The sequence below is a fragment of the Vulpes lagopus genome, chromosome 6 (genome assembly GCF_018345385.1).
Source record: "Vulpes lagopus strain Blue_001 chromosome 6, ASM1834538v1, whole genome shotgun sequence".
Lineage (NCBI taxonomy): Eukaryota > Metazoa > Chordata > Mammalia > Carnivora > Canidae > Vulpes > Vulpes lagopus.
Genome location: NC_054829.1, coordinates 78563648 through 78590017, shown reverse-complemented (window position 1 = coordinate 78590017; position 26370 = coordinate 78563648). Strand labels below are relative to the sequence as shown.

The 26370-nt window shown below is 40.3% G+C and overlaps 1 protein-coding gene across 2 annotated transcripts in view; it reads right to left on the bottom strand.

Annotated features, from left to right (window-relative positions):
• Positions 1-26370, bottom strand: part of FRAS1 (Fraser extracellular matrix complex subunit 1) — a 429868-nt gene that overhangs the window by 23908 nt on the left and 379590 nt on the right. For both annotated transcript variants that reach the window (XR_005988333.1, XM_041758154.1), the window contains exons 60-70: positions 24440-24596; positions 22092-22292; positions 20327-20514; positions 18682-18957; positions 15901-16133; positions 13559-13719; positions 10892-11106; positions 7849-7999; positions 6343-6450; positions 5060-5219; positions 933-1049 (exon numbers count right to left, since the gene is read on the bottom strand). Coding sequence is in view for 1 of the 2 variants with exons in the window: in XM_041758154.1 (XP_041614088.1) it covers positions 933-1049; positions 5060-5219; positions 6343-6450; positions 7849-7999; positions 10892-11106; positions 13559-13719; positions 15901-16133; positions 18682-18957; positions 20327-20514; positions 22092-22292; positions 24440-24596 (1967 nt within the window). In the remaining variant the exon portion in view is untranslated. The remainder of the gene's footprint in view (positions 1-932; positions 1050-5059; positions 5220-6342; positions 6451-7848; positions 8000-10891; positions 11107-13558; positions 13720-15900; positions 16134-18681; positions 18958-20326; positions 20515-22091; positions 22293-24439; positions 24597-26370) is intronic.

The following is a 26370-nucleotide window of genomic DNA, read 5'->3' as shown; positions in this document are numbered from 1 at the left end:
TAGGGGAACCTGAGTGGCTCAGTCGGTTAGGGATCTGCTTTTGGTTCAGGTCATGATCTTGGAGTTCTGGATCAAGCCCCAGGTCAGGCTCCTTGCTGTGCAGGGAGTCTGCCTATCCCTCTCTATCTGCTTCTTCCCCAGCTTATGCTCTCTCTCTCTGTCTCTCAACTAAATAAACAAAATATTTAAAACAACAACAACAACAACAACAAAAAACACCTTACTTAGAAGGCATGTGGTGTAATGAGCACTGGGTCTGATATAAGTCTGAGGAATCACTGCCCTCTACCTCTGAAACCAATAATACATTATGTTAATTAATTGGATTTAAATAAAATATAAAAAATAAAATGATAAAATACCTTATTTAATATATTGTTAATTCATAGAACTCATGGCAACAGCACCCAAAACCTATGCCCAAGAAAGTCTATCTGACCTAAGGTACCCACCTCATGGGCTTCCTGTTCTTAGAAGCATTAGGCAGCCCCCTTGGCGCTATGCTTGGCAGCCATTATAAACTGCAAAATCACCAATGAAAAAGACATAAAAATAAAAAAACCATGGCACTACCCAGGCCATGAAAAGGATACTTGTTTATAGTATGAACGCTGGAATAAGAAGGCAGAGTGTTGCCTTGCTCGGCCTGAGCCAGGAATGCGTGTGTCAGATGACTCAACACTTGGCCACTCTGCCTGTTTGCAAATGACCACGAAGGCATCAAGAGAACTGATTTTGCAGCTACAAATAAATTACAGCGAGTAGGCGAATTTAGAAATAATGAGGGCTCAGAACTGGTGCCCACAAGAAATGACATAGATGCCACCCTCCCAAATGGCAGACTTTCCTTTCCTAGGGGTGAGTGGGAGGGAAGGGTCATCCCAGCCCCACCTTCCATGTACATCCTTGGTTCCCAGATGGTCTTTCCCTACCTTTCTGGGGCATGTGCAGTGCAGGCCAGAGGCTTCTCTCCGGGGTCAGCCCATGGCTGCGTGGGCTGCACGGTGCACGGGATCAGGTAGATGGTGTACTCCCCCGAATAGTCCTTCCTGGGAACATGCAGAGCAGACTGCGGTTACACGGGGCACTTGACAGATTATTTACTGACCCAGAAACATACTGACTTCATTAAACAGTTTTTAGATGGTATTTATGCTCAGCATCTATGAACTTTACGAGTCTGCAAAAACACAATTTTCAGGAATTCCTCACTGACTACTTCAACTGTCAGGGTGTCCAGAGGTGTTAAATAGAGCTACTTGCCTCTATCCCATTCCAGTCCTTTTCATGAGAAAAGCTGAGAAAGGCATATGATTTATAAAGACCTCAAAGGCTCTATGAAGATAAAACAAACCTGGCCCCTTGATGAAACTTGTTTGACGATTTCTGTTTAGTGTTTCTTGCTGATAGATACCCTGTTTAACACATTCTCAACTGCAAAATATTTTATTAAGATATGGACATGTCAAAAAAAAAAAAAAAGATATGGACATGTCAGCGGCTACTCTTATAGAAGTGGTGGCAAATGCCTCAGGGTTAAAGGACACCCCATTCCAGAGAGTGCCTGCACCCCCATTTCCTTAGTATTCAGTTTCTGGGATCCTCTTCCAAACTCTACAGGCTCAGCCCTTCACAGAGTTAAAGAACAATCTCTCTTCTCATAGGAGACTAAGCACTGTAGATTCTCTATTTGTGGTAGATCACAGAATTCTGTAGGTTATGACACCAAGAGCATGGAGCCTTTGTACTCTCACCTACATCATTTCCCACACTTTTCATGGAATAGCAGCCCCAGCCCTGGCAGGCTGCCTGGAAGATAGCCAGACAGCCAGAGACTTCAGGAAGATTCTTCAAGAGTCTTGGGAGGCTGCCATCCACTCAATGAGTACATGGTTATGAATCTTAATTATAACTGTTGTGGGCAATCTGTGACAGTTCTCACATTTGCTGTGTTTGTTTTTTGACCATTTCTTTTGTATTTATCTATGTATTCATAAAGCGATAGCAAGGATTTGGTTAAACAAATAAACAAATAAGAATTTTATGACACATCCTGGGGTCATTTTAGTGGAATGGCACAAGTTAGAAACTGTGAGATAGTCTAAATCTGGCTTTGCTCCATTGCTGCCACAAGTGAATGATTTTTGACAAACCATGCAAACTTTCATGGCTTAGTTTCTAAGCCCCTTCCTGTGTGAGTCGCTATGTCTGCAGTTTTCCTACATGATCCCTATCTTCCTCCAAACCTTGGACCAGCAGGAAATGAGACCTTATACCTCATATTTGAATTACACTAAAATTGACATGTATAATGTGAATGGTAACCCGTAATTAATAGAAATACTTAGGCAGAATTGTCCATGCCTAACCCTTTCAAACAGGCCAGATCATGTCACTCCTCTGCTCAAACCCCACTGTGGCTCTAGGGTAATGCACCAGGGTAGAAGTCAAAGTCCAAGCACAACAAGGCCCACATGGTGGCCCTATCCCGTCCCCTTACTTCTCTGACCTCACTGTCTATCATCCTCTTCCTTGCTCACTTCACCTCGGTCACACCAGCCTCCTGTCTATTCCTCAAGATGCGAGAAATGCTGCCAACTCAGAAATTCGGCCAGGAATTCCTCCGATCATCTGCATAGCAAACTCCCTCACCTTCTTCAAGTATTTGCTGAAATGTGCATTCTTGATGAGGCCTACTTTGAACATCCTAATTAAAATCACAACGTCCTTCTACTCCTGATTCCCCTTACAGTCTGCTCTAAATCCTTTATTTTTCCATAGCACTCCCCACCTTCTAAAACGTTCTGCTAGACTTGTTTATTATGCCCACCGTTTTGTGTCTTCTTACTTTGCTATAGATGCTGTGTGGATCTTTATTTTATTCACTGATGTAGTTAAGTACCCAGAACCTTTCCTAATACCAGTAAATGCTCAATAAATATTTGTTGAACAAATGAATGCAGGACAAAGTATACATGGCCTTTCAAGCTGACAGTCCTACTTTTCTCATCCCTAAATATGATTGAGGTCCATTTCCTCACTATCCCTGCAAATATGTCAAATAAAACCTTACATGCAGGTTTTTAATTATATAGGTCTTCTCTCTGAAAACTAGATATTTCTCATGTTGCAACAGGGAGCATGAGCTGCCCCACCTCCTCCAGGAAGCCTTCCTTGTACAGTTCCCCAACCCTCCGTGAACAGCTATGGTCTCAGTGTTCTGTATCTCTCACAGTGCACAGAACACAACATGTTGGATGTTGTTCACACTTTGCCGTTTATCTATATATTTTTATCTTCTTACCTGAAATGTAAGCTCCTAAAGGATGTTTATTCAACACCTACCATGTGCTAAAACTTGCAGCTCTGAGAATTCAAGATCAATCAGGCATGCCTTTACCCTTGGGGAGGTCACAAGCTAGTGGAAAATGGGACTCTACTTAGACCATTTAATATAACAAGCTGTGTTACAGTGGAAGCTGGAACAAAGTGGAAAAAGGAAGAGCTTCTAGCACCATTGCATGGGGAGTCAGGGAAGGTATCACAGAGGGGTCAGTATCTGAGTATTTGAGCTGTGGCTCAGAGGCGTTCCAGGTCTTCAAGAGGGAAAGAGCAGGAAGGGCAGAGGAAACTGCAAGGGCATGGAGGTGCAGATGGTCTGGTACGTTCATGGGCTGGTAAGACATTTAATGTAGTTCAGAAGGTTGGGTTTGAGATCAGGCTAGAGGGGAGGGTATGGGCTTTGAATAAAGAATTTTGACTTCATACAGGAGGCAGTGGGGAGTTAGCAGAGGATTTAAAGAGGACAGTTTCTGTGTCCATACATTAGGACAAAGTACATGTATAATCTCATGAGCTTCTAGGAAGCACAGCCTTTGACGATTATTACATATTGATTTCAAAGGAATCATTATTAAGAAAAATACCTGATATAAAACCAAAATCCACAATTAAAGAAATCTTTTTGAAAATAATTCTTAAGATAATCTGCTACTTCTTAACTATAAAGCTGGAACAAGAAACTCATGCTAAATATCAATTTTAATCTCATGATCTATAAAATGAGAATAATAATATTTATGACAGGAACACCTGTTCCTGTCAGGCATTCTCAGGATGGCTCAGCAGTTGAGCATCTATCTTTGGCTCAGGGTGTGATCCTGGGGTCCAGGGATCAAGACTCACATTGGGCTTCCTGCAGAGAGTCTGCCTGTGTCTCTGCCTCTCTATCTCTCATGAGTAAATAAGTAAAATCTTAAAAAAAAAAAACAAAAAGTATTTATGACAGACTCTTGGTTGCCCTATGGTGATAGTTTTAATTTTGTTTCTCCTATTCTTCCCTGTTACAAATGAGATATTTTACCATATTTAACCAATTCCTATTTTACCTCTATTTTGGGTGTGGGAAGGAAATAAATCTTATTATTTATTTTGCAGAAGATTGGACCATAAGGAGAGATATCTGGACCTAATAACCAGAGATCGTGGATTTTGAACTGGTTGTAGTGATTGGATTGAAATGTTTTTATTATACTAAGGGTCTTTTTTTTTTTTAATGATTGATTGATTGGTTGATTGATTTATGAGAGAGCATAAGGGAGTGGGGGCAGTGAGAGAAAGAGAGAATCTCAAGCAGACTCCCTCTGAGTGTGGAGCCTGACAGAGGGCTCAATCTCACCACCCTGAGATCATGACCTGAGCCAAAACCAAGGTGCTGAGCCACCCAAATGCCTCACTAAGGTTTTAATTAGACATATTTCCCAGCTTCCCTTGCAGGTAGATGCATCATATGACTAAATTCTAGCCAATAGGATGTGAGTAGAAGGGATATGCAGCCTTCTTGGTCTTATCCTTGTGATAAGGATAGCTACCTCCTGGTTTACACAGCACAAGCTGATCTGACTTTCTTTCTTTCTCTATTTGTCAGAGGGTTATTTCTATTCCCCACCCCCCCTTAAAATAGAAATACAACCTTTGAGAAAAAAGCCATATTTCCCAAGCTCTTGAAAGAGACTGAGACCATTTCAGATCCCCCCGAACACCCCTATCCTGTATTCACCTGTTATAAGAGCTCGTGGCTCTCCAGAGTTGATATGGAGAATCAAAAGTCTGAGCACTCCATAGTAGCTGCAGGTCAAATTCAATTCCTCCTAAGTGATCAGGAGTCAGTATGAATGATTTCACATCAGGGAGGGTGTGGTGCTCCATCACAAACTGTCCTATTTCAAGGGGAAATACACACACTTATTTGTGAGTTTTATTGTACTTGAGATGAATCCCCTACTAAAGCCTTAGCACCGAATTAATATTCTTCTACCAAACAACTAAGGTTATATCTATTCCCTCAGCCCTTAGAATATATTCCACCCTGGCTGACAGCATGGCATCTCACCTTAGTCTATCAGCCTACTCAGGATGGTCATTATGGTCATGTATATTTATAAACAACATGAATGTTCATTGTGAAAATGGTATGAGCGTATTCATAATAATAGGGATCCTTATGTGACAATGAATGTCAAATGCACTTAGCTTTGAATTAAAAAAACATGTTTCTTAGAAGCAGAAAGGTCTTGGTGTTTTATAGACAGGAATATCAGTTTCAGATTTAAAAAAGTGTTGTAAATAAATAAAAATAGAGAGAGTTTTAGACTGAGAGACTAAGAAAATGTAACAGCCAGAATGTAATATGTGAATATTGATTGGACCAACTTTCCTTTTATATAAACAGATATTAAATAAATGTAAAACAGTATAAAAACAATTGGAAAAGACATTTGTAGGGACAATAGAGGGACTATGAATAGTGACTAGATCTTATTGGATCAATCTTAAATATCTTGGATGTAGTGATACTATTGTGATGTGTAAGAGAATGCCTTTGTTCTCAGGAGATGCCTACTGAAGTATTTAGGGTAACTTGACATGAAGTCTGCAACTTGTTTTCTTTTTGTTAAGATTTTTATTTGAGAGAGAGAGAGAGAGAGCACATGAGCATGAGTGGGGTGGGGGAAGCAGAGGGAGAGGAGGGAGCAGAGGAAGAGGGAGAAGCAGGCCCCCTGCTGGGCAGGGAGCCTGATGTAGGGCTCCATCCCAGGCTCCTGGGATCATGACCCGAGCTGAAGGCAGATGCTCAACTGACTGAGACACCCAGGCGCCCTTGCAACTTGTTTTCAATGTGTTACAAAAAAATGGGTATGCATGTGTATATAGATACAAACATATACAGCAAAATGTTAACAAATGTCGACTTTATTTTTCATTGTTCTATTCTTTTGCCTTTTGTCTATGTTTGTGATGTTTTTAAACAAAACATTAGGGAAAAAACTGCATTGATATTACCTCTGAATTTGGCATGGGTCTTGAATTCAATGACGAGACGGCCGTCCTCTCTAATGTAGATTCTTATTATCTGAAGCCTTGCAGAAAGCACACTGTCTGTCTGGATTCCTGGGCAGGCAATCATACACAAACATCCAAGTCAGAGCAAGGAGAAGGTCTTCCACATAGTAACAACCTACATATGATGCCCCAGTGATACCTCGAAGTAGAGCCGCAGAGTAATTTGAATACAAGACAAATGTATACATTCATATGAACACAGAATCTATTTAGACCCATTTGCCAATTAAATCTGTACAACAGTTCATTCTCCTTGTTTTTGTTGTTACAGTTCCATTCTCATTGACATAGTTTATTCATACCTGAAAATGCCACTTAGCCCAGAGTCAGGGCCCTAACCTGCAGCCAAAAAAAAAAAAAAGTCCTTAAACTTCTTACTATCAACCTTATAGCAGGATGTGATTATAGTGCATCTGCTTCAGACACTATTTGCTTTTCCTCATGAGGACACCTTTCATGACGACTCAACAGAACCATAAGCAACATCCTAGTGGTTACATTTAATATTCAAACCAATGGAGGATTCAAGATCAGCTTGTAGAGAGCCAGCCATATATGGCAGGACATGAGTAAACCACAGCTTTAATGAGGGTGGTTACAATCATGATGCCCAATGAGTTCAGCATGACCCCGAAGTAAAGGGTAACCTAAGGAGGGGTGCAAATAATATTTAACAAGAACTTCAAAGCTCAAGAAATTATCCAATCCAGAGTATGAAGACTTCCTGAAATTGTTTTCCTATGAGTAATACAAAACACATGATTTGAGCTTAAAGCGCTCAACAGAAGAAAGGACTGTACTTTCTATTACTAGAGTTGAGGTCATATCTAAAAAAAAACCTTTTGTAGCTATTTAGTATCTCTGCCTCAGGTCAAAATAAATCACCTCCAGGGAGGCAAGGAGGAAGAATGGGAGCAAAAGAAGTAAGGGAAGATGAGTCTGGGGCATCACATGGTAGCAGTGGGAAAGGGTGGTTTACAGGAGACATGGGGAAGGTGTGAGCTCCTAGCTGAGAGGCTGTCACCAATACATAGATCTGTGGCTCCTGAAAAGAACCACATTCATATATGCTGATTGAACTAGAAGGCCTCCAGGGATGAAAAACTCACTCCAGATAGCTAGAGACCCAGAGTAGAGGACGGAGAGTGACAGATGGGTTCCTATTAGGGGTTCAAAGATAGCCTTTCAGAGTATCACCATGCTCATTTGCTCCTATTTTAAAATGGTATGATTTGTGGTATTTAAGGAGCAAAAGAGTCTTCAAATCAGGTGTATGGAATTGGAAAATATATCAAGAGCAACCTGGTTCACTTTATTCATTTGGCCTAGAGTGTATATAGAACAATGGCATGAAGAAGGAGCTCCTGCTAAAAGTCACCACTTATTACTTTGTTTTAATCTTGCTTAGACATAAGGCAGGAATAGTGAAGATGCCAGTGGGTATACCTGTTCTCCAGAGAACAGTATCATAGAAGAAGGAAAATTCCATTTCGGTGTGGTGCTCCAAAGAGGCCCAGCCCCTGGGGGCCGTCACGTAGATGTAGGACACATAGAGAGGCACATGTATGGTCAGGAATGACTGAGCAGAATCTCTCACCTGCCAAGCAAATGGTGTGCACACAGAGAGTTATTTCTTCCCTGGGATGAGAAGGTATATGGTTATGACATCTCGTTCAACTTTTACTCTCTCATTTGGTCACTTATTCATTCAATAATTATTAACCAAGTGCCCACGACTGTGCTAGGTGCCTAAGCATCAGACAGAGCTTCCTCCTCAGCAGTGGGAAGAACTAAAATCGCTGCCTTTATGGAACCTCCAATCTAGGAAGGAGATGCATCCATTTAAAAAATAAAGGGAGGGGAAGTGTCCAGGATTTTTCTTTATATAGGGTGATGTGGGAAGGCTTCTCTGAGGAGGTGACTTCTGAAGACTGAGAAGGAGCTTTGCCTCCACTATTCAATTGCTGAAGACTTGGCTAAGATTGTAAAGTAACACAGTTATTCCCAAAGGGTCAGTCAATAGTCCCTCACTGAGCATATTTTACAGTGACCTGTAGGAGAGTCTGAATCAACCCTAATTGGGAAGATGCCCAACTGGGATGTTTTAATGAGGAGTTATATTTCCTGCAACAGGAACTGAGGTCATGGGATTTGGATATCATATCTAGGAAACTTATCAGCACACAGTTTACAGCTGCATATGCTTGGATAATTTCCCATCCATACAATGCCTCACTAAAATAATTTTGAAAAGGCAGTACATCCTACTTCCAAGAGACTATTTCTTCTAAGGGGATTCCTGTTACTGCTATTAACTTGGCTCAAAAATTTTTATTTTACTATGCAATGAACAAAAACTGGATAGAAAGATAAAATATAAGTAGAAGTTTTCATGGGGAAGCTAATTGTATGAATGGGGGATTTGGGTTATTCATTTTATTTTTTCCTCTGTAAACATATTATTTCTTTTATAACAAAAAAGCTTAGTTTGAGAATATTTTATTTTTGTCATTGGTAAAATACTATAATAGTACTATGGAACTTATTTTTTTTTTTTTTTTAAAACACAATGTAAAGTGTTTCCATGGGTAATTTAGGAAAAGAGCCAACTGTTTAATCAATAGTTGGGACATCAAATTTTATTTTTCTAAAATATTTTTTTCATATTCAATGTTATCAGGGATTCAAAATTGGATTCCAAGCTTTTCGAAAGACTGCTAATTCCATATTCATCAAACAAAAAAATCTTTTGAAATGCCTTATTTTGATTTCTTTAGAAAATTTTATCTGGACCTCACACCATATTCTGCCATTTTAATATATAGGTTTTGTTAAAAACACATGGCTCAATCTCAAAATTGTTGCTATTAGAACCTCAATAATTCTTTAGTTGATTGGAGAAATTAATTTTCCCTCCTGTTTTTGTTTTATAACCTTTATCCCTCATGATACTACTTACTAATCCTTATAAACAAAAACAAAAGCTTGACAAATATCTATCACATACCTATACTGCACGAAGTAGCTTCCCATGTTGAGATGATTGGTTACAAGTTCAGAAGAGATTCAGAGAAGTTATGATAGGGAAAGATAAGAACTAGGGCTTGGCTGTAAGTTCTATATTCTTTCTACCATATGCCAGCTGTTTCAACTATTTTTAAAGAAACAGACTGCAATGAAGTACTTCTGTGTATATATTCTGTGTTGGTTTAAGAAGTGGAGCATATATAATGAAAAATCTTAGTCTTTGAGACTTTTAGGCATATTCTGAACAAAAATATCCAAAAATGTAATTAGAGTAAAAAAGCATGGAGAACACAGAATACTAATTTTTTAGAGGCCAGCAGAGGAACCAATCACTTCATTTTGCATTTTCCAGAGTAAATGTAGGTCATGCAACTGCAGAAACACAGAAAGCAAACCTAAGAATGCCTTAATTTTCCATTCAGTAGAGGGCAGCAGTGCATATGACATGAGAGCTAATCAAAATGAGAGCACATTACAAAGAACACTAATTTTAATCAGACTCGTTCCCAAAATGATTACTGTAAGTGCTTCCAGAAGTCCCTCTTTCAGTGTGGTTAAACCTGATTTGAGATGAAGAAGGGACGTAATTTTTAGTTCGTTGAGGTAACTGCATATAATTGGGTAGAATCTGCTTTACATTTAATTTTCCCATGAGGACACATTAGCTTAGTCCCTTTGATCTAACTGCCCTCCTAGGACCATGGCTTCTTATTAAAATTTTACTTTATCACTAATGTTTAATAACTATTAAGAAAGTGTTGGGGCACTTAGGTGGCTCAGTCGATAAGCATCTGCCGTGGGCTCAGGTCATGATCTCAGGATCCTGGGATGAAGGTCAGCATCAGGTTCCCTGCTCAGTGGGGAGTCTGCTTCTTCCTTTCCCTCTGCCCCTTCCCCTCACTTCTATTCTTGCTCTCAAATTAATAAATAAATAGTGTCTATTTTTTTTGCAAGGGTTTTAGTTTGGCACAGGTTTGGACTAGGTATGAAATCAAGTTGTTTTAAACAATTCTCTCTTCAAAATACTTAAAAATAAAGTGCTGTACTTGTCTTCAGAAAGGGTGCACCTTATTTTGACTTATTTCCCCAAACATCTACTTTGTAATACATCTACTTTGTAATAACCTTACCATCAAATGTAAATCCTTTTGGCTTTCCAAAATATACCTACAGAGAAAAGACATATAACTAGAGAAGTAAATATTAGATTCTTATATAAATGGCAGTGCCCAACAGTAAATTTTTTTCCACATTAATTTTCACATTTTCCACATTAAATTTTCCAATTCACTGATTTAGAGGACTTTGGGGGGCTCTTTCTCTAGCCACCATGCTGCTAAGGGACGTGGCTATCCTAGTTCTTGGGAGCCACTGGATGCAACAGAAGTGTTTCAGGAACAAACAAGGTTTTATACAGCACTCAGGTGCTCGAAGGCTTCAGATAAACCCCTGGTGCACACACCTGGAAGTCGGCAGTCACAGAACCCCCACAGACATCAATCAGCTCAGTCATGTCGTAGTAGGCATCAAAGGTCCAGACGCAGCTCTTCAGGTTCAGGTGTTTGTAGAGCTGGATGGTCTTGGGCTCCCGGACGCTAGGGTCAAATTGGAAGGGGCGGTCGTAGCCAGGCCCCAGGGCTGTGCTATCGTACACTTTGTTGTTCAGGAACCCTGCCTCTGTGCGGGAGGGAAGAACAAGGAATAGGGACTTACTTCACTCAGCAACATTATATGGTTTCATTCATTTGGGGAATATAAAAAATAGTGAAAGGGATTATAGGGGAAAGGAGAGAAAATGAGTGAGAAATATCAGTGAGGGAGACAGAACATGAGAGACTCCTAACTCTGGGAAACGAACAAAGGGTAGCAGAAGGGGAGGCGGGTGGGGGAATGGGGTGACTGGGTGACGGGCACTGAGGAGGGCACTTAATGGGATGAGCACTGGGTGTTATAGTTGATGTTGGCAAATTGAATCCAATAAAAAAATACACACACACACACACACACACACACACACACACACAAAAACCCCAAGGAAGAGAGACTTGGTCTGTGGACACGTCCCTCACTGGCTGCCCAGAAGATGAGTGGGGAAAAGTGATGTGTCCTTGTGAGACTGAGATAGTCTACCCTCCACCTGAGATTCTACTAAGAGACCAACTAGGGCTCCCAAAACACACTGGGCGAGAAGCTAAGGGGAGCTAGATTTGTGCCCACGGCCTAGTGTGACTGTGTTCACAGACTCCTCTAAGAGGCTGCAGGAACCTTAGAAGAAAAGGTGAGCAAAGGATACTATAAGTGGAGTCCCACGTGTCTTTAAATGAAAACATACTGAGGCTTGGCAATCAATCCTCGAAGAAACACATTTACTCTCTAGATAATTTGTTGATGAATTATTTTTTAAGACTGATTTTTTTTTTTAAAAGTAGCTTTTATGTAAAGCCAACAAACCAATATCTGACTACCTTCTCTGCTTCCATAGTTTCTGAACTATTGGAAAAAAAAAGTCTTACTTTCGTGTTAATGATAGCTCACTAATGATGCCTGACTAAACCTATCCACATTATTGGATCAAATGCTGCCAAGCAACTGAACTGTTCTAAATTAAGGAAGGCCTTTATGCAGCAGAGAGCTAAATACAGATACAATTTTAGAATATCAGATTAAAAATTTTTATAATACTAAAAGCAACTATAGTATTCTGAAAGAGTTGATGCATTTCTTAGACTGTTTGGCACCAGCACATGGTCCTCTGCCCTCAAAAGGACTAAGAACTCAATGAACATGTATTCAATTAAATTGTGTTTAGGTAGGAAGAGGTACAAACTTTCAGCCTATAAACATAGTATGTTTCTTCCAGTGGCGGATGTGGGCCACTTAAACTTTCATGTGTAGCTCAGTGACTTGCAAATAATTTACATTCAACTAATCTCTACTCTATAAAGAGCATCACTACCTAAAGTGATGCTTACTGAATACGAGAGAGCATATGAATGCTTTACTATCTTCCCAAACACTAGTAAATGATTTGTTGGTTGTCAAGGGAGGGAACACACATTTAATGCACACTTGCTAAGGTAAATGGAAATGGACAGGATTTTTTGCAGAGTAAAACGTCTGCTGTGGTTAACATAGGGATGCACTTCCTCAGCTGTCAGCAACTACAGGCCGGCATCAGTGGCACACTGGCTCCTTGGGCCACCCTTACTGGGGCCCTAGCACCTAGTGACTGACTGAGATGTGACAGAAAAGCCTGTCTGATGAGGCTGGAAGTAGGGTGAGTTGGATGGCTAGGCTCTCTCCAGAGCTCCCTGAAGAGTGGGTGGAGGCTTTGGTGGGGCTACATGGTAGTCTGACTCATCCCTCTGCCTGATTCTGCTTCTTTTCCTCCCCTTTGACAGATGCTGATCCCAATAAACATCTTGCACCCCATCCTCCTTCTCAGCTCCTGCTCCAGATAACCCACCCTACAACATGTGACAGCTGTGCATTAGCTTTCTGAAGATGCTGCAATAAGGGGATTTTAGGGATGCCTGGGTAGCTCAGTGGTTGAGCATCATCTGCCTTTGGCTCAGGGTGTGGTCCTGGAGACCCAGGATCTAGTCTCACATCGGGCTCCCTGCAGAGAGACTGCTTCTCCCTCTGCCTGTGTCTTTGCCTATGTCTCTCATGAATAAATAAATACATCCTTTAAAAAAAAATAAGGGGATTTTAGAGCACAGATCCAAACATGCTCACTATTGGGGAGGGAAAGAACCAGCATTTACCATAGCAGGTGCTTTAAAAATGTCAACAAATTAAATCCTCACCCTGACAGGTATCACTTGTTATCCTCACATCATAGATAAGAAAACAGTGGTTTGGGGAGGTCCAGCTGTCTCTGTTCAGTTGTACAGGTAGTGGATTAAGGATTTGAACCTAGGTCACTTTGATTCCAACATCCTTGTTTTTCCCTATTTTCACGTCACTGTCTAAGCTGCCTATGTCTGGTTGTCTGCTAGGAAGGAACTCCACTCATCATGCAGCTTTTGAAGACCAGGAGACATGACAGCAGAGTTCACTCAGCTGTGTCCCTAGGACCACTGTGCCAGGCTGGAATGGGAAAGCTAGCATGGAAGTTGTCCCTCACCCGAGATGCCTCTCAGGTCGCGGGTCGTGACGAGATTGGAGCAGACGTGCTGGTGTCTGTAGATGGACTCGGACAAAAGGAAATGCAAGTTGTGCAGTGGCATGGTGGAGATGAGGGGCAGCATTCCGTCCTGGTGTGGGATCTGCACAGAGATGTGGATTCTAAGGCAGAAATGGGCAGAGGTAGTGCTTAGGTACCTGCTAGAAAGAGTTAGTAGGGTACATTTCTTTCTCATAACTGATTCTGCCTTCACAAGTGAATTTACCTTTTTTTTTTTTTTTTGTCCTGAAGCTTCCCATGAAGGAACACAAGGTATGACGTACTCCTAGGGTTGTCCCCTCTGCCCCCCTCCCCCAAGAGATCCTCCAGCTCAGAACAGATAGCAATAAAAAAATCACAGTTGTTTCTTCTATACAAGAAAATATAACATCACAACCACAAATTACTTGAAAGCTTTCTTTTGCTTTAAATAGAAGCTTTGTTTCCTTGTGAGCTAGGGCCCAGTGACTCAGAGAGGCACCATTCCCCTAACCCATCACAGTGAGGGCCTGGGGAGACTGGGTAGGGCTGAAACCCAAATTTTTCAAGTATTTGTGCCAAACAACATCACTGAGCTCTTTCAACTCTAAGGAAGTAAGGTTGATACTTCCTACTCAGGAAAGCATCTTAGGAATAAGCATATCCCATTCCTCCTGCTGTATCTTCCTAACCAAAAGAGCTTTCTCCTTTCTCTCCCTTTAAGCTCCAGCCATGTGGGCAGCCCTTACCGGCTGGCCTGGCCGCATTTGCAGGGTGTTCTCGCTTCATCTGCATTTCTCAGAGCTTAGATGCCTTTACACCAAGACATCTGTAACTTATTCATATTGGCTGCTGTTTCTTATATGCTCGCAGACTCTGTTTATCTTGCCTCCCCACAATGAAGACAAGGATTATTTCCTTCACTTCTTTTGTTTTTCCAGAGGATATAGTATAAAATTTCTAAATAAAATACGAGCTTAAGTTAATAAATATTGGTTAAGACTGCGATACAACAGAACTCTAATCTGCATTATTTTCATTGTGCAAGTTTAAATTTTTAGCATGTTGATTGAGGGTGTCTTTTTGAGTTTTTACAGCTTGTCTCTTGGAACAAAAGCCCAATAGGCATTTTTAAGAGGAATCAGAACCTTGGAATATGAATAGTATGTTTCTTTTGCTAGGAAAGGGTCAGTAGTGGCCTGAACACTTCTGTTCCTGCTTTTTAAACAAACGTATGTCTTACTATGTTAGAAAAAAGAAAGGATTTGCATAGTCTTGCCTCTGTATTTAAATGTTTTTTTCTCCATGCAAATGAACCCCTTTCTCTGAACTCAGTTGCTCATAAAGACACATGCACAAATACCACAAGGTTTAATGACTATATATAATATACATGAATTCTTTCTTGCTAGGCAAACATGAAAGTATCTTCCATCAAAATCATGGTAACACAGGAAAAAATAAAAGCACATCTGTCCAGTGACTTTTGGTTTATACAGTACTATTACTCTGTTAATTAGATATTTAGTAAGTGTCTGTAAGGTGCCAAGAAGTACTGTCCCAGGCAGCGGGGTGCAAACATTTTTTTTTTTAAATCATGATCCCTGTCCTCACCATCTACTATGGGGATAGAAAGAGAATGAATGATGATAATGCTCTGAACGAGGCACACGTGAGTGCCAGGAGAGCTGGAAGGAGGAGCTTCCAAATTAAATTGGGAAAGATGATGGTGAAGTTCCTAGAAGGGATGTCATGAGCTAGGTATAGTAAGAAAACAGGATTTAGCTACAGGGTGTGGATGGGGGCTGGGAGAAGTGCAGTCAAGAGTGTCGGCATATGGGATCCCTGGGTGGCTCAGCAGTTTAGCACCTGCCTTCAACCCAGGGCGTGATCCGGGAGACCAGGGATCAAATCCCACATTGGGCTCCCTGCATGAAGCCTGCTTCTTTCTCCCTCTGCCTGTGTCTTTGCTTCTCTTTCTCTCTGTGTCTCTCATGAATAAATAAATAAAATCTTAAAAAAAAAAAAAAGAGTGTTGGCATGGAAGAGGTAATGCAGCATAAAAGACTTAGAAGCCCTGGGGATTTGATTTCAGTTTGATTCTCTGTGGTAGACTGGCAGGTGAAAATGCCCAGCTGAGGGACATGAGGTGAAGAAGACAGGCAAGGGCCCAGATTTTAGGGGGCCTTTGAAGGAGTTAAATTTTTCCTGAAGCATTTATCACTGTTATTCTTATTTTGCAGAAGCATCACTCATTATTCCGTCTCATCCAGAAAACCCACAAAGGAGAGCCCTCTCTGTGTGGAAGGCACCACCTGCCTGACCTGTTTGGATGTTCCTTGTGCTTGACGTCCAGGTACTTCAAGGTTGCGATGAAGGACTGAGCCTGGAAGCCTCTGGCTGTCCCAGCTACTACAGGCGTGTGGCAGATAGCACTGTCTGTTCCAATGGTAACAATGTTGCTCCTTAAGGGAGTCCCCACGTGGCCCACCTTGTCTACGGCCTTTGCCACACAACGCACATGGAACCTCCGGCTAAAGTAAATGCTATCCAGGACCTATGGGGGGAAAAATAAAGTACTTAAGACATGTGTATACTCCTTAAACAGTTCCTTAGACTGTATCTTCTGGATGATATGACACAGCCAGTTTCTGGTACAGGGTTATCTGTGCAGACCACCCAGCATCTGTCTCTCTACCCATCTATCCACTCTTCTGTTTATTCACTCACCACAAAACTATTGGCTTTCTCCCAGGAGCCAGGCACTAGGACAGAGTATTTACAGCCTCAGGCAGTATGTCAGACAAGGAACAAGTAGACAGATGTGAAGCAAGAGCCCAGAGATGACTGGTTACCAGTGATAGTATTGTTCTCTTCCTATATTAGGTTCAGCATAAGAACCACTCAACTGGTTTCCAGCCCTTCCATTAAGACTAGTTGGCCTCCAAGTCACTTTGGTTGAGGGTACAGTGTCAGGATATAGAAGAGATATGGTCCTTTCCCAGGAGTTCTGATTTTTCTTTCTTTCCTACCACTAGTCCCTCCCCCAGCCCCCACCTAGGGACCACACACACTGTAGAGGTTACAATAACATGGAGAGTTGAAGTTGAGAACTTGGCCTCTGACACCTACTGGCCTTTGAAGGTCTTTCGACAGAATCTTTTGTGTTCTCAGACATAGAGAAGCCGTAAGAATGCTTAATTCAATCTATGCAGAGGCAGCGTGGGTCACCACAACTCTTTAAGTAACATGTGCATACACATAGGGAAGTATATAACAAGAAAAATTAATTAGCAGTTCTGTGTGCCATAGACCTCCCACAAAGCGATTGTACAAACTTATAAATTCTACCCATGAAAGCAATTTTCATTGAAGTCCATTAAAAATTAAAGAGGATTTTTCCATTAAAATTTTTTTAATTAGCTGCCAACGTTTTATTTATTTATTTACACACGGACTTAGTTCAGAAGGGATTTGAGGCATCTTATAAAAAGGCACACAATACAATGATATTAAATAGATAATTAAAGAAACAAAGACAGAGCAAAGGAAACTGGGATAAAAGTATTAGTCACCAAGTCATTGCAAGAAGAAAAACTGAAACATAATGTAAAATCATAAACGTGGTACCTGTTAAAAAATGTATATTTAGGCCAAATCAGACCGAAAATTGCCTTCATGGGTTTTTGAAGAGAGAATTAGATACTTAGGAAACAATAAGCTGTTAAGTCTCGACATTTAAGTTTTTAAATTTTATCAGATAGTTTACATTTGAACTAGGTTATATTGCAAAAGAATGGATCTTTTGACCTTTCCAAATAAGCTGTGCAAAAAACAATGAATATGAGTGACTTTGCCAAACCCAGAGGCCCCTCCCCACCCTCCCACCCCCTGCCCGCCTATCCATCTGTACCTGCTCTCCACTATTATCCCTCTATGGGAAGCACTTATTAAAGTGAGAACAAACTGAGAGTTGACTAGGAGAAAATTGAGAAATCCAGTCTGAAAGAAATCTCTGTTCTCCAAAATTATTATGTGCACTAATTTCAATAAAAAACTGTTGAGGGCTTGCTATGTGCCAGCTACGGTGAGGAGTATCTCCACTGCTTTCAGTTCTCTCTGTGGAGAATGACGTCAACTGGTGTGATGAGCAGTCACCACAGTGCACTGTTTCTTAAGGTTGGGAAAACCCTCACTATTCATTGCTCTCTGATGGTGGCAGAAATATTGGTTTGGTGTCTTGACTATCTGAGGACAGCAATGGCATAGTGAACTTCTTTTCATGTCCTCCTACAATTCTGTATAATGTTGACCACTCAAGAAACATTTTATCCTTTGTTTAATAACTGTGCCATCCTGACTACCATCAATATGCTGAGCATGTTAGGCTATACAAATGTGGGAGAACACTTGGTCCACATCCTTAAGGAGTTTATATCCTACTACTTACTAGATGATTGAAGAGATGTGAAAAAAGTAATCATTGGGATCCCTGGGTGGCGCAGCGGTTTGGCGCCTGCCTTTGGCCCAGGGCGCGATCCTGGAGACCCGGGATCGAATCCCACATCGGGCTCCCGGTGCATGGAGCCTGCTTCTCCCTCTGCCTGTATCTCTGCCTCTCTCTCTCTCTCTGTGACTATCATAAAAAAGAAAAAAATAAAAACTCTTTAAAAAAAAAAAAAAAAAAGTAATCATTAATTGTACCTACATGGAATCTTTGACTTACTTTGCCGCTTACAGATGACTTTTATATCTGATTTTTCAATGACCTTGACAAGTGGCTATGTGGAAGAGGTATTATTTTGCAGAGCAGGAAACAGAGACTCAGGGGAGTTAAGTAACCTCTTAATATCACAAGTTAAAAGTAGGGAGAATCAAGATTAGTAAACAGGTTGTCTGATTACTAGCTTGGATCTTTTTCTACGACACCATATTACCTTTTCTTATAAATAAGCATAAAAACCTGTGTATATATTATATGTATCTGCTTATTTGTTTTATTCTAAATGCCACACAAGGGCCTTAAGGAATTTGATGGAGTTGGAGTGACAAAGAGAAATACCAGTTTTCTCCCCATGCAACCAGGCCCAGAACCCTAGACCTACCATGTGGTTGACACTGGTGAATGGTGTGTTGTCAGTGATGGTCTCAAAGGGAGACCGGGCTCCACTGCCATCAGTGGGGGTGGCTACTTCCCAGCTGAACTGCACAGATGTTTGGTTGATGCCAGCCTCGCTGCAACGCTCCTTCATGATGGCATACTTGGGGAAATGAGAGTCACAGGGCGTAACACAAACCAGTGGATAGCCTGGGGAGGGGGATTTCTTGACTCCTTCCTTGGTAACTTCTTCTACATGGTCATAGTCAGCAAGTGTAACAACCTGCAAAGGAGCAACAAAGCTTCAGCCTGGACTGGGTGCTGGGAGGCTCAGAGAACTAAGGCTCCCCTTTTGAGATATCTACAAGATCCCTTAACTGCTAGGGATTCTTTAATATATAACAAAAGAAAAAAAAGGAAAGAAAGAAAGAAAGAAAGAAAGAAAGAAAGAAAGAAAGAAAGAAAGAAAGAAAGAAAGGAAGGAAGGAAGAAAGAAAATGAAAGAAAGAAAGAGAAGAAAGAGAAGAAAGGAAGGAAGGAAGGAAGGAAGGAAGGAAAGAAAGAAAGAAAGAAAGAAAGAAAGAAAGAAAGAAAGAAGAAAGAAAAAAATACAACAGAGGTTTTCATAGTGCTTTGCCATGCATACCTAAAAGATACTACAGATCTTTAGTGGTGGTGAAGATCCTCCATCTGCCTGAGCTAAAAGCTTTAGTATCGTGTTAATCTTATTCCTAAACCATCATGTTAATCACTTATATGAAATATATTTTATTTTTATGCCTACTGTAACCAAAGCTATATCATGAACAGTTACTAGTTTGAAGCTGCATTAAGAAAAAATAAAATAAATGAAGTTGCATTAAATTATTAATAGTATGCAGTAGTGTACATGGCAAAACAAAAGTAAATAAAGATAGTGTATTTCTTTCATGGTCAGATAAGAGACAAATTTTGGAATGATCCTTCTACTATATGAGACTAGCCAGGGGAGGTTAGAAGACTTATTCTGACTGCTTCATTTTTATGAGTTAAATTTCCCTTGGTAACCTCTAGACATTTTCTTCCTAATTGTAAAGTCAGTGCATTCATTCTCCACATCCTCAGCTTGGGAAACTGGGTACTACACTTCTGCAAATACTTAACTCTATGCATGTGGCAAGTATGGAGGGTAATAGATATGGGATATCATTACTTTTTTTCCCCTTCTCCTAGATCCCACCAAAGAAGTGAGAAGATCAATTGTATTGTACTTCCTATGTTTATCAGACTAAGGTATGAACGTGATTTGGTCTTACTCTTATGCTAGGACAGGGTTTCTCATCCTAAGCACTACTGACATGTGTGCCAAATAATTCTTTGTTGTTGAGGCTGTCCTGTGCATCGTAGGATATTTACCAGCTCCCCTGCTTTCCACCCACTAGAAGCACCTAGTGTGACAGTTGTGACAACCAAAAATGTCACTAGACATTGCCAAATATCCCCTGGAGGTGGTGGCACAGGGAGGGGATTTGGGAAGGAAGGGACAAGGTGGCTCCTGTGTTAACCAGTGTTAGAAGAATGAAGAAGTACAGCATCAGAACTACTTATCTCAAGTTATCATCTATTAGTCACTAGGACATAAAAGCAGTGAACCTATTGGGTCAAGTACTCACGATGGGCGGTGCTGGCAATATGAGACTCCCTGCTGCCTCCTGGTCTAGAATCGTCACGGTGGCAGTGGTCACATCACCAAGAACTGCTTCCACTGGGTCATCTGGGCCAAGGACCAGGGAGAAGGATTCATGCCATTCCCGGTCTTCATTGGATAGGATCTCGACTTTAAAGAAGATATGATCCACACCTTCACCAAGGACAGAACAGAAAGACAGCAAAAGTTCTCATTAGGTGACCTACCTAAGACAGTGGAGGTTGGCACTGCTGACATTTTGTTAAAATCTGCCCTTTTCTTGTAGAGGTTTTCTATAAATACAGTGGCTGCTAATCACTTTAGTCCTATCTCAAGTGAGAAACCTATTTTATAGACCAAATTCCATCTGTGATAGAGGCTCAGTTTTGCAGATTCACTATTCAACACCATATGAGGATTAATGGCTCCTGTCTGACACTAGCTGGTAGTAATAAAAATCTATGATCCAAAATACACTCCACCCTGGTTATGAGTTTTTTTGCTTAATTTTTCTTTCTCCTTTACACTTAGGCATGAGCTCCTGTGTGGCTGTACTTGCACACATAGACACCCATCAAAGCTGTCCTGAGAACTGTATCTCAAAGGTTTCCTACCATACTGTCCCCACAAAGACCATAGCATAAAGGTTTGGCAGGCTGGGATGAAGAGGGTTAGAGCCTTAGGAACTGCTTTCCTTTTCTGTAAAATGATTCTCTGAAGGTGCAAATATCCCTGGTGGTATCCCCTTCTTCCTCTCCTACAAACACCCAGGCTGGGTTACTTCCACAACCTGTCTTTTCTCCAGATCCTTATGCAGAAAAGGAAAGGAAAAAGTAAAGACACGTGGAAGAAGAATCATTGTGTAGAGGCTGAGGAAGGGCATCTACCTTTCTGGCAAACACTAAACACATGTACATGGGATGGAGCCAAAAGCCCTTTTAAAATTCCAGTGTAATGAAAGACATCAGAGACCCCTCCCCCCTCATTCCTGAGGGAGTCACTTCCTCCCCCTACTTGCCAAGATGTCTCTGAAAAGGCTTCCTACCACTGTTGCCTACTTCTGGCTATATCACAAATGGTTCCAGGATCTACACCAGTCTTTTCCCCTTATATTGCTCCAGGAAGTTCTGTGAAAAAGATCTAGCATATAATTCAATTCCTTCTCTGTCTTATTTCTCCCATCAAATTAATACATAGGGGATAGTTCAATACTTAGTTGCGACCTGAATCCCATCTCTCTCTCTTGTCCTTTGACTCATCTCCATGGTTCTCTCTAAACCTTTTTTGGAAATCTAGCAGGGTATCCTGTCTCCTAGCAGACGTTAAACGACTGGAGCACAGAGATTGTACCTCCTGGGTTTTAGTAATTCCTGAAGGGCCCAGCACACAGTGTTCGTCCTATGTTTTACTGAATGACGGCAGTCATGTTTATTCTTTTAAAATCAAATGCATCTATTACTCAACCAAATCATAGGCTAACAACAACCAAAAAATTCTTTTAAATGAGTCCAGATGCCAAGGGTGAAGTTCTGAAGTAAGGGATCTACTTTTGTTCTTTCTCAATGCCAATTTTTACCAATTAAAAATTGTAAAGATTCCTGTAATAGCAAATGTGTGCCTAATAAGTACTTGATGCTTAATAAGTACTACTGTTTTCCTCTTTTATTTTTCTGCTCATTCCTTTCTTCAAATACAGGATATTTGCCTCTCTATTAAGTAAAATCCACAGATGAGAGTTGGCATTCGATTACCGGGGCTGAACTTCAAGACTCTACTCTTTGGGTAATAATCCACTCCGGACTGGGCAGACCCATCCCGAGTGCTGCAGCGAATCTTGGATGTCCTGTTCTGATCCCCTCTGCGGACCACTTTGATATTCAGGAGGGCTACAGCATCTGGCCCCGAGGGTTCCCGGACTTGGTATGCAGCTTCTTCAAACTCTATGGTAGGGGCTAAGGAAACAGGATTAGGAAAACAAGAGCAAATTAGGAAAGTACAAAGGATTCCCACTCCCCTGAAAACACCTTATCAAGACAAGAGGGACTTTTCCACATTAGTAAATGATACAAAGGTAAAATGGCTTGCGATCACAAAAATCAGTTTTTACCCTTCAGCAGAGCTTTGGAAAAGGAATTTATGATTCTCCAGGAGTTGTTTTTCATAGGCCTATTATTAAAAATCATAGTGGGGGATTATTTTTAAGCATTTTGAAATGCATAAGGTCCAAGTTTCCATCTGGGCATGACAGCTCACAAAATGTTTTTAAATTCACACGCTTTATCAAGGGACTGACTCAGAGTTAGCCCTTGATAAATACTTATCGACTGATTGCGTGAATAGACTCTTTTTCACTTATGAGATATAAATTTCTAAGCTTTGTAATTTATCTCATTTATACACTACCTAAACTTTCCAAGTCCATCTCCCGTCTCTGATCTTCTGGGTCCTTCTTTTCAGAGCCCTTAAATGTTCCTAACTTAAATGTTCCAAGCCCTTAAATGTTCCTAACTTCTCACAGCTTATTTAGTTAAGAATGAGTAGTTTTAATGAAGAACACAAGACTTCCTAACACAATCTGGTTTGAGGTACTATTCTCATTGCTACAAAGTGATTAATATGTTGGTTTTTACAAAAATTTCAAATTGTGCCTTCTTTTCCATTATATTCTCAGGGGGAAGGGTGAGTGGTAGTGGTGGAGTGAGATAAAAAAGGGAAAACTGAGAGTAATTACAAGTTTTAGATTATTTCTAACATACTATAATATTTTGCAGTAATTTCTAGAGTCTCTTCATTTTCCTCTTTCCCTCTGACAAAATCAATTCTTCCTAATTGTAGAAGATAAGATTCATTGGAGGTTTTGTAGTCTAATGAACGTTCTTTGAGGGGATCCCTGGGTGGATTAGTGGTTTGGTGCCTGCCTTTGGCCCGGGGCATGATCCTGGAGTCCCGGGATCAAGTCCCACATCGGGCTCCCTGCAAGGAGCCTGCATCTCCCTCTGCCCGTGTCTCTGCCTCTTCCTCTCTCTCTCGGTGTCTCTCATTAACAAAATAAATAAAATCTTAAAAAAAAAAAAAAAAGAATGTTCTTTGAAACTTAGGAGAGTCCCTTATTACCTCTCTGAGCCTCAATCATAGGGTTTCTGTGTGAGCAAGAGACATTCATTCACTTCAGGATCTGAACCTGAGTCCTTAGGCAAAGGACTAATTTAGCTTCAAGTCTGGCTCTTCTTATTTTACCCAGTGTCCAAGTTGCTCTTGATTTTATATCAGAAACTCTGGAGTCTCACTAACTCTCATGTAGATTCTAGAATCTGATAAAATAAGGGTTACAACCAGTTTTGCTGCTTACAGCTATGTAACTATGAGCATAAATTACATAAATTTGCTGAGGCCCAATTTCTTCACCTATAAAATGGGGATTATAACACCTACCTCAAGGGGTTACTGTCAGGATTACATGAAATAAGATAATGTAATATGCTTAGCGTGGTTCTTGGTATACGGTAAACTTTCAATAAAAACAGCTATTACTATCTGTAATACTATTATCCATTCAAAATATCTATTTGAATAAAAAAATTATGTGCCAATTTGAAACAGATTTGGTTTTATTTTCCCCAGTGCCTGGGTCATTCTTTGCTGACTCGCAACTAAAGAATTTAAGATTTTTTTGGTTAATAGGCCAAATCAATTAGAAGAAAACTGAGAAACTAGACTTTTCTGGGAAGGTGGCAGTGTTTAAATTAGTTCATTGGATTCAACTCATTCTGATCATATTTCTAATCTTGCTCCTGAACTGCAGTGACTTACACAGGTTTTATTCTTAGCATCTCTGTCCTGGCTTATAACCATACCCATTCCTTTTCTCTTGGCAATGTGATAGAGAATAATGAGATTAAGCACACCTATAAACTTATTGGAATTCTATAGAAGATGATCACTGGCTGCCAACAGTTTATATAAATACTCTGAGATTGTTATCGGTAGACACTTTTACAGTACTTTCATTTTTACAAAACACCTATAATTACATTATTAGTAAAACATCAGTTCATATTCTATCAACCAAAGAGTAACGAAAGATAGTATCTTCTGTTACCATCTTCATCATTGGATATGGTGATGGTGGCCATGTTATTTTTCCCAATTCTGGCTCCACTCCAGTGGTTTCCAAGAGGATGGCCAAGGTAGACCCTGAATTGTTCCTCAGGCTCAAACATGGAGTCATCATGGATAGAAACAGTACAGTTCTTCATCTAGAGCCAATGTTATAAGATAGATTAACATTTGCAGTGAAAAATCAGTAATTTTCTTGCTTTTCCTAGAAAATGATTTTTCTTTTTTGCAGCATCAGAGAGGCAGCACAAATTCAAAAGGATCCAAACGATTTCATTTGCAAAATAGAATATTTAAATCTAACAGTTCATGCCTGACTGGGGCATACCCATATGCAGAGTCCTGTATTAGAACATTCCAAACTGAATGATTCATCATGGGTTATGCAAAACAAAATTAATAAAGTAACCCACTCCAATGCACCTGTAGGAAATTTGTGCACTTTACCTAATCAAACCAATGTGTACATACACATTATGAAAGGTAAATTTCTGGGCAGCCCAGATGGCTCAGCGGTTTAGCGCCGCCTTTAGCCCAGGGCCTGATCCTGGAGACCTGGGATCGAGTCCCAGGTCAGGCTCCTTGCATGGAGCCTGCTTCTCCCGCTGCCTGTGTCTCTGCCTCTCTCTCTCTCTCTCTCTCTCTCTCTCTCTCTCTCTCTGTCTCTGTCTCTCATGAATAAATAAATAAAATCTTAAAAAAAAAAAGGCAAATTTCTGATGTTGGGGGTCTAACATATGGATTAGGATTCCTGGAAAGAGCTAACCAATGGTCCTTTCCCTCAGTAAAAACTGAAGAGTTTTAGAAGAAGTTCAGAAAGGCTTCTTGTTAGGCTTAAGACATCTTTCAATGCTGCACCTTTCAAATGTTCTGTCAAATGGTGTCTCATCTGAAAACTGCTGAGTCCTGAAAGTCTGAGAACATAATCTAAATCCCTGTTTGATGGAAAGAAATCAAGTGTTTCCCATACTGAGTATTCTTTACTGAGCACTCTATTCTTAAGAAAACATAAGGCCAAAACATTTTAGATAATGCAGTAACCTCAACAGTAGAGTCATGTGATGTGAAGTAGGATTATTTTTAGTTGAACCATTTTAAATCTACTCTGCTATTCTGTGGGTATAGAGAAGTTCTACTCTCATACTTCTGAAATCACACTAAATGGAAGGAGAACATCCTGTGAACATTTATAGGTAGCTTGCTAACCTGATTTTAAGCCCCTAAAGAATGTCTCTTTTTTTTCTTGATAGAAAGCATGAATTTAGTAGTGACTCTTCAGGATATCCTTTTAAAAAGGACATTCTAATGAATGACAAGTTTCAAAGACAAATTGCTGAGCATGCCAGAGAAAATGAAGATTCCAAAGTGCACTTCTGAAGAATGATAGGTTGTCATGTGGGTAACATATAGATGAATAGACTGTATTTTCTTTATAATTTTATTAAATTATAAACTGTCTCCTGGATAGGCAGAGAATCCTCTTTTGAACTTAAAACAAATATAGACATGTAGACTTGAAGCTGAAGATCATATCTGTAGTATTTGTGTATGTTTTTAAACACATGTTTTGACCTGCCACCAGTAAAATTCCCGTAATATATAACTAAGACAGGGCTTCTATGAGTCATGAATGTATAAAAGACCAAGGAAGCTATCACTTTTTTTTTGGTAGTAAAGATGAACAGGGAAGAATTTGCAGTAACTTTGGATGTGTAAGATATTCTAATGCTAAACTTCAAAAGGACTAATCATAGAGCAAACACCTGATATGTTTGACTATACCAGAATTGAAAACTATTCAACTAAGAACACCATGATCAAAAGTAATAGATAAGTGACAGGAAAAATATTTACAATGTCTAAAATGTCTACAACTGGCAAGAAATTAATACTTAGAATATACAAAAGATTGCA